Raw genomic sequence first — 7,456 nt, forward strand, 5'->3', positions numbered from 1 at the left:
TCGGTGGTCTCTTCTGGCACGGCTGCAAGCCGCCCCGTCATGCTGGCTTTGTCGATGGACGTCCTCTCTTCCTTGGATCTTTGGTCAAGCTCCAAGAGATTGGCAGAGGACAAGACTGGTTGTCTGATTGAGGGTGCCGGAGCTGCACGAGCACGACAACGACTGTCAACTGCATCACCGGGTGCCGCGGGTCAACACAAACTGCTGGTACCGCTTGACAACGACGGACAAACCAGCAGCTGATTGCCATCGGGTGAGAATACATATTGTTCTACTCTAATAAATACTCTACATCGGGTCCATGTGTCGCTGTAGATTATTTAGGTTTCTCAACTTAATAATTATAGAACATAGTAATGCTAAAGTGTTCTGCATAGAAAAGAAAAGAAGGGAGAGGCGATGGCGTCGGCCTCCGATGGGCCGCCTGCTGGCGATGCCCGGCCGTCCACTGGTGATGCCCGGTCGCCTGATGCGCGTCTCTGGAGGTGTGCGCCGGAGTCGTCCCCGGATGCGCTGTCTCCGCGCCTAAATGCGCCGTCGCGTTCGGCGCAACCGGATCTTGGAGGATCCATCGACGCGGCGGTGTCTGGGGAGAAGGAGCAGGCGCAGGGAGGAAGGCCACTCGCGGCACAGTGGCGCGTTCGCTTCACCGATCCGAATCTTGATTCCGGATGGATCGAAGGACGCCTCTCGTTTTCTGAAGTATCTCGTTGGGTGGCGTTGCGGGATATGGACATCGACATCCTTGCCGGAGAGTACCTATCGGCCAATGATATAATCAAGGTAGGTTCTCGGATTCGTCTTGATTCGTATGATGTGGTTGTCGACTGTTGTATGCAGATTGCTCAAGAGAAGGCGGTGGAGCTCGTCGATCTGACGACGAACACGCCACAGGATCATCGCGTGAGGCGACCGCGGTGACTCGAGTGGTCGCGGCGAGCCGGTCGCCGATGCCGGCGGATCCCTCTGCGAGGTGAGTAGGGGGCAGGTTCTGGGCCTTGGCGGATTCGGACGAGGACGACAACGACGGGGGCTCCGCCGGCAGATCGCCGGCGGACTACTCGCCGTCGCCCTCCGATGTGATCTGCGAGGCTTTCAACCCCGGCTACTCAGAGGAGGAGGTCGCTGCGCTGGTCGATGAGATCGTGTCGACCGATGATCCGGCGAGGTTCGGGCTGAGTGCGGCGGATAGGGTGGAGGTGGTTCACCGGATCGTTCACCGGAGGACGACGGCGACGGCGGTTCGGCCTTGGAAGGGGCCATTGCCTAAGGTATGCCTCCCGCCCTTAACTTTGTCCGATTTCATTCCGCAAGATGCTTGGACTAGAGTGATCATTCGTAAGAAGAAGAAGAGGAAGGGGAGATCGGACCTTCCTGCGCCGGCGCCGGTGAGCCGTACGCCGGCTGGGATCCGGGCGGCTAGGGTTGGTCGTTTGAATTTGCTTTTGGGCTGTGATGAGTGGGCCGGTTGTGGACCTTTGCTTGGGCATGAGGCCCAACATGGGGGAGCGGACGAGGGGCAATCTCGAGTGGTCTCGACTGGGCAAGTGGCCCACGAGAACCTGGATGTGGCTCCTCTCTCGTTCGAGCCGTGCAGCACTGGCGACGAGCATGATCGCGTGCGCTGGGTCGGGGATGATCCGAACCTCGCTGGGCCTGCGGCTGCATTTGGGCCATTGTCTACTGGGTATGAGGCCCGGTTAGACATGGAAACTAGCGCTACTACGGGAGGGGGTGCATGCACGCATCATCCTGTCTCAGTTTCGCCGTCGCTGCGTCCTAGGGTTCATTGTTCGCCGCGTCGTTGTTCCACAGGATTGGGCCGGGCGCGCCGCATTCCCCCCCTTGGGTCGATGGCGGGCCTGGCGGAGCTCCGCCTCCCGAGAAGAAGCCGCCTCCCTCTGGGGCGGCACGGGCTGCCGGAGTGCCGCCACCGGGGACTGGCTCTGGTCAGGCCGCGGCGCCGCCGGGATCGGGCATTGGCCGTGGACTGCAGATGCCCGCTGCTACTGCTCATGGTGGTGCGTCTTTTCCTCCCGCCGCGACGGCGCGGGTGGCTTTCGGAGGCCCTGTTGGGAGGCCGCCGGCTCCAGCAGTGCTGCCTGGCGGGAGAGGTGGTCCGGGCGGCCCGGCAGCTGGTGTTCGGCCGCCTGTTCTGGGGGGTGCGGTGGTGGCTCTTGGCCGGGGGGCCGTGCCTCCTAGGCCTCCTCCGCCCTCGGGTCCGGTGCAAATACCGCCCCCGGCTGTGTAGAGTACGGCGGCCGTGCCTGCGGCGGGCCGAGGAGCTGCGCCACCTAGGCCCCCAGCTCCTTCTCCGCATCTCGTTGCTCGCCCGCCTGGGTCTACGGTTGCACCCCGAGGTCAATGGGGGGATGATGGATATGATGCTTACAGGACGAGCCAGCATCGTGGTTCTTCATAAACGGGTGGTGGCTGTGGCTATGCCTGGCAGAGTGATGGATTTGCTGAGAGGCCTTTCTTGGGTCCTTCAGGAGGCTTCGTCGAGGGGCCCTCGGATCCGGGACATCGCCAGCGACAAGGGTTCCGTGGCTATCGGGGTGGTCGAGGAGGCAGAGGGCTTCCAAGTGGACATCGCCAGCGATAAGGTTATGACCGATGTTTCTGCGGAGTTGTCTGATAGGTCTGAGGCTGAGAGGGCTTCCAAGTGGGCGCGTAGGAAGGAAAAGATGCTTTGTTACCGGTGCGGTGACAAGGGTCACTTCATCGCGGAGTGTGTGGCTATGTTATGTGATACCTGTGGTAAACTGGCACATGAGTCTGGGGAGTGTCCGATGCTGCGTGATCAGGCACCGTCGCTCATGATGTATGGAGTATACTGTGCTGAGTTAACTTTTTTTGAATCTCCAAATGAGCGAGAGGCTGCTGACGAGTCCACGAGTATGACCACGGGGATAGTCATTGTTACCAGAGGAGAGGTGGCTGAGACACAGATCGTGTAGAGACTCCGGGAGTTGGCTTCTGGGGAGTTCCAGTGGGACCTTGTCAGTATGGCTGATAGGATGTTCAGGGTTGAGTTTCCTTCTGTTGAGGATTTGCAGAGGCTGTTGAGCTTTGGGATGTGTAAGGTGCCGGGAACGGATGGTATCCTTGAGTTTCAGGAGTGGAAGCTTGTGGCGCCACAGGGCACGCTGCTTACTCAGGCATGGTTGCGTTTCTCCGGGGCTCCTTCTAGGCCGCTGCAGGATGCTCGGGTGGTGGCCAGTATGGGCATTTTGGTAGGGAAGCCTGAGCGTGTGGACATGGAGTTTACCCGAGCTCATGGGATTGCTCGGGTCTTGGTTAGTATTTTGAACATTGAGTATGTTCCGGATGTGGTTAAGTGGGCTTATCGAGGCAGAGTCTATGATTTGGCTATTGAGTTTGAGGATGAGAGCCTTCTGGGTGCGCCGGCTCATGATTCTGATATGGATATGCATGAGAGTGATGGCGGAGCAGGAGTTCGGGAGTCGCCGGTCGAGGACCCTGGACGACAGTTGTCCAAGGGGCCGGGGCCCGAGCCGGCGTCGACCGGGGATGGAGCAGTCTCACCTTCTGTGGTCCCTTCGACGACTCTGAGATTTGGGTCTTTTGAGCCTCACTCTGCACCACCGAGGCTCTGAGTGGTCGAGTTGAGTCCGAGGAGGCGTTTGAGCGCGAGTTACCGGCTTTGGGTTTGGAGGATGATGTGGACACGATTCCTGGGGATCGGCCGGTGGCCACTCCCCTTCGTGCCCAGCAGACGACACCTTATCTGGAGGTACCGCAACTTGTTGTACCTGTTTTGTCGGAGAGTGACCTGGGGCAGGCGGCCTCGGTTTGCTCTCCTTCTGCTGAGGAAGGCGACTTGGGGCAGGTGGCTTCCGAGTTTTCTTCCTGGCCGGGAGGGGGTCTGGGGCAGGTGGCCTCGGATATCTCTCCCCCCGTCGCGTGTGCCGGTCGGCTGATGCCGGCTTCGCCTGCGGGAGGCGGCTCGGGGCAGGTGGCCTCGGAGCCTCCTTCTTCTCCGGTGCCTGTGCGGGTAGCTTCTTCGGTGCTGGGTGGGGAGCGAGGGCAGGTGGCCCTTGGTCGGTCTCCACCCACCCAGCCCCGAGTATCGCCAGATGGGCCGCGCCACGCGTCGACTGTGAGTGCTTTGCCTATCTTGGGTGAGTCCGTACAGGTGGATCGGCCTGCTGGTTGGGGAGCGGTAGGAGTCCGGACCCCCGGCCGCGATCTCTCGAGAGGAGGTTATCGCTTTTGGAGGGATTCAGGATGCGGTGTCTGAGGGGCGCCGGATGAGTGGACGACTCCAAAGCCAGCCTGACGTGGACGATATTCAGCAGCGGTGCGCCATGAGGGCGGCCAATCTTCGTGACGTCGAGGTCACTACTGGTATGTCGGTCAATATATCTAATTCTATTTTGCATTTTTCAAATGATGATATTGTTAAGAATGCAAATCAATTAGGTGTTTCGTTGGGTAGTAATGACACTGAAATTTCTAATTCTGTTAATGATCTTTTAGACCTAGAGGCTGAGCGGGCCTTAGAGATGATCGGTAATATTGCGGCTGTCAAACCTATGAGTGATTCTGAGGTTGATGCGCTCGGGGTGATGGTGTTAGATAACTTTTGTGCAGATCTTATGCAACCTACTATTGATGAGGATGTTCAGGCTGAGTCTACCGAGATAGTGTTGGCTAGCCCGTCTGAGACTGGTTGTGAGGACCAGTTGCAGAATCATACGATCCCCAAGCGCAAGTGGAAACGGAAGGTCTACCCGGCTTCCGCAGTGCGTAGGAGTGCTAGGATACGTACGGCAAAAAAATTCCATGATGAAATATGAAAGGAATATTCTGGAATAGCAGAGGTCTAAAGGACTTGGCTAAAAGAAGGTTTCTTGCAGAGGCGTCTGTCGAGCATTTTTTAGATTTCATAGCTCTATCGGAGACGGGTAGAGATAACTTCGCACCTCAATTTCTAAATACTCTTTCGGGAGGTATAGATTTCGATTGGCATTGCTTGCCACCGAGAGGGAGGTCGGGTGGAATCCTTCTCGGAGTTAGGTGTGATGCGCTTGAGGTTCGCGGTGTGGTCATGGGAGACTTTGCTGTCAAGTTTAGGGTGCGCTCGAAGGTTGATGGGTTTAATTGGGCTCTTGTCGCGGTGTATGGTGCTTCACAGCTTGAGCTCAAGCCTGAGTTCTTGGCTGATCTTGTTCGGATTTGTGGCTCCGAGCAGTTGCCCATCCTGGTGGGGGGTGATTTCAATATTATAAGACGGCGTGAGGATAAGAACAATGATAATTTTGATGGACGATGGTCGTTCATGTTTAACACTATCATTGAAAGTCTGGACCTGAGAGAAATTGAGCTATCGGGTAGAAAGTTTACCTAGGCGAACGCGATGCCAAATCCGACGTATGAGAAGTTGGACCGAGTGTTGGCTAGCGTTGATTGGGAACAGAAGTTTCCCCTGGTGACTGTCCAGGCCTTGTCCAGTGGCATCTCTGACCATACGCCTTTACTTGTCGACTCTGGTGAACCCACGCACCTGGGGAACAAAAATGTGTTCTCCTTTGAGATGGCTTGGTTTGAAAGAGATGGCTTCCTGGATCTTGTGGCCAGAGAGTGGGCTAAGGATTCAGGAGGGAGGACCGCGCTTCAGCGCTGGCAAAATAAGATTAGGCATTTGAGAAGTTTCTTACGTGGGTGGGCTAAGCATCTGAGCGGGATTTATAAGGCCGAAAAGGAAAAGCTCCTTGTCCTTATACAGTCTCTGGATGTAAAAGCGGAAACCATGATACTGCCGGTTGCGGAGCTTCATGCCAAGCTAGAGGCGGAATTGCGGCTCAAAGAACTTCTTAGAGAAGAAGAGTTGAAGTGGGCGTTGCGGGCCAAGGTCCGGCGTGTTGTCCAGGGGGACGCGAACACATAATTCTTTCACTTGATCGCTAATGGTAAGCATCGAAAGAAGAGGATCTTTCAGCTTGAGCAAGATGAGGGTACGATTGTAGGACAGGATAACCTAAAATTGTACATAACCGAATACTATAAGCAGCTGTTTGGCCCTCCAGAAGAGAACTGTGTGTCTCTGGACGAGTCAAGGGTTGAGGATATTCCTCAGCTTACTTCGGTGGAGAATGATATTCTGGCGGCTCCTTTCTCGGAGAATGAGGTGCTCGAGGCTATCTCGCAAATGAAGAATAACAAGGCGCCGGGACCTGATGGTTTCCCAGCGGAGTTTTATAAGAAGTGCTGGCATATCATTAAAGGGGACTTGTTGCCCATGTTTAATGACTTGTTTGCTGGGAAGCTTCATCTATTTCAGCTAAATTTTGGAACGATTACCTTCTTCCTAAGAAAACAGAGGCTGTGAGGATTGAGCAATTCAGGCCAATTTGTCTTCTTAATGTCAGTTTCAAAATTTTCACCAAGGTCGGGACCAATAGACTCACACAGATTGCGCATTCTGTTGTGCAGCCTACCCAATCTGCTTTCATGCCGGACAGGCATATCCTTGAGGGTGTTGTGGTCCTTCATCAAACGCTCCATGAAATCCACACGAAAAAACTGGATGGGGTTGTTTTCAAAGTGGATTTCGAAAAAGCGTACGACAAAGTCAAATGGCCATTCCTTCAGCAGGCCTTGCGCATGAAGGGTTTTGATGAGGCTTGGCGACGCCAGGTAGAATCCTTTACGCAAAAAGAGAGTGTTGGAATTAAAGTAAATGATGATATTGGGCACTATTTCCAGACACATAAAGGTCTGCGGCAAGGAGATCCAATGTCCCCTGTTTTGTTCAACATTGTGGTTGACATGTTGGCAATCCTAATTGGTCGGGCAAAGGAGGCCGGTCAGGTGGGAGGCTTGGTGCCCAACCTAGTTGATGGGGGGGGGGTGTCCATCTTACAGTACGCTGATGATACTATCATCTTCATAGAGCATGACCTGGCAAAAGCGAGAAATATGAAGCTGGTGCTTTGCTTATTTGAACAACTGTTTGGGTTAAAGATTAACTTTCATAAAAGCGAATTGTTCTGTTTTGGTAGAGCCAAGGAGGAACAGGAGGCTTATAGGCATTTGTTCAGATGTGAATTAGGAGCTTTACCTTTCACTTACTTAGGTATACCTATTCACCATCGTAAGCTTACAAACCGAGAGTGGAAATGCATTGAGGATCGGTTTGAAAAGAAACTGAGTTGCTGGAAGGGCAAACTTATGCCGTATGGAGGCCGGTTAATTCTTATTAATTCCGTACTCACAAGTATGCCGATGTTCCTATTATCTTTCTTTGAGATTCCAGTTGGGGTTAGGAAACGACTGGACTTCTACCGATCAAGATTTTTTGGCAGAGTGACGAACTTAAGAGAAAGTATAGACTCGCCAAGTGGGATGTTATTTGTAGACCTAAGGACCAAGGGGGGTTGGGTATCGAAAATCTTGAGGTCAAGAACAGATGCCTGCTTAGTAAGTGGTT

The 7,456-nt window shown here is 54.4% G+C and overlaps 1 protein-coding gene and 1 pseudogene across 1 annotated transcript; both read left to right on the forward strand.

Annotated features, from left to right (window-relative positions):
- Window positions 1-399: 399 nt before the first annotated feature.
- On the forward strand, window positions 400-4,823 carry LOC147987409 (uncharacterized; annotated as a pseudogene).
- Window positions 4,824-5,383: 560 nt separating this feature from the next.
- On the forward strand, window positions 5,384-6,355 carry LOC147987410 (uncharacterized). The gene is made up of 2 exons (XM_087542370.1): window positions 5,384-5,878; window positions 6,038-6,355. The coding sequence occupies exons 1-2, from the start codon at window positions 5,384-5,386 to the stop codon at window positions 6,353-6,355; spliced, it is 813 nt and encodes a 270-aa protein (XP_087398496.1).
- The last annotated feature ends 1,101 nt before the right edge of the window (window positions 6,356-7,456 follow it).

The sequence above is a fragment of the Triticum urartu genome, chromosome 2A (assembly GCF_056163025.1).
Source record: "Triticum urartu cultivar PI428250 chromosome 2A, HENAU_Tu73, whole genome shotgun sequence".
Lineage (NCBI taxonomy): Eukaryota > Viridiplantae > Streptophyta > Magnoliopsida > Poales > Poaceae > Triticum > Triticum urartu.

Excerpts from the sequence above, each read along its gene's own strand:
- LOC147987410 (XM_087542370.1), top strand. The coding sequence starts at position 5,384 with ATGCCAAATCCGACGTATGAGAAGTTGGACCGAGTGTTGGCTAGCGTT. Across the intron at positions 5,879-6,037 it reads AGTGGGCGTTGCGGGCCAAG|CTGTTTGGCCCTCCAGAAGA; the intron begins GTCCGGCGTGTT and ends TACTATAAGCAG.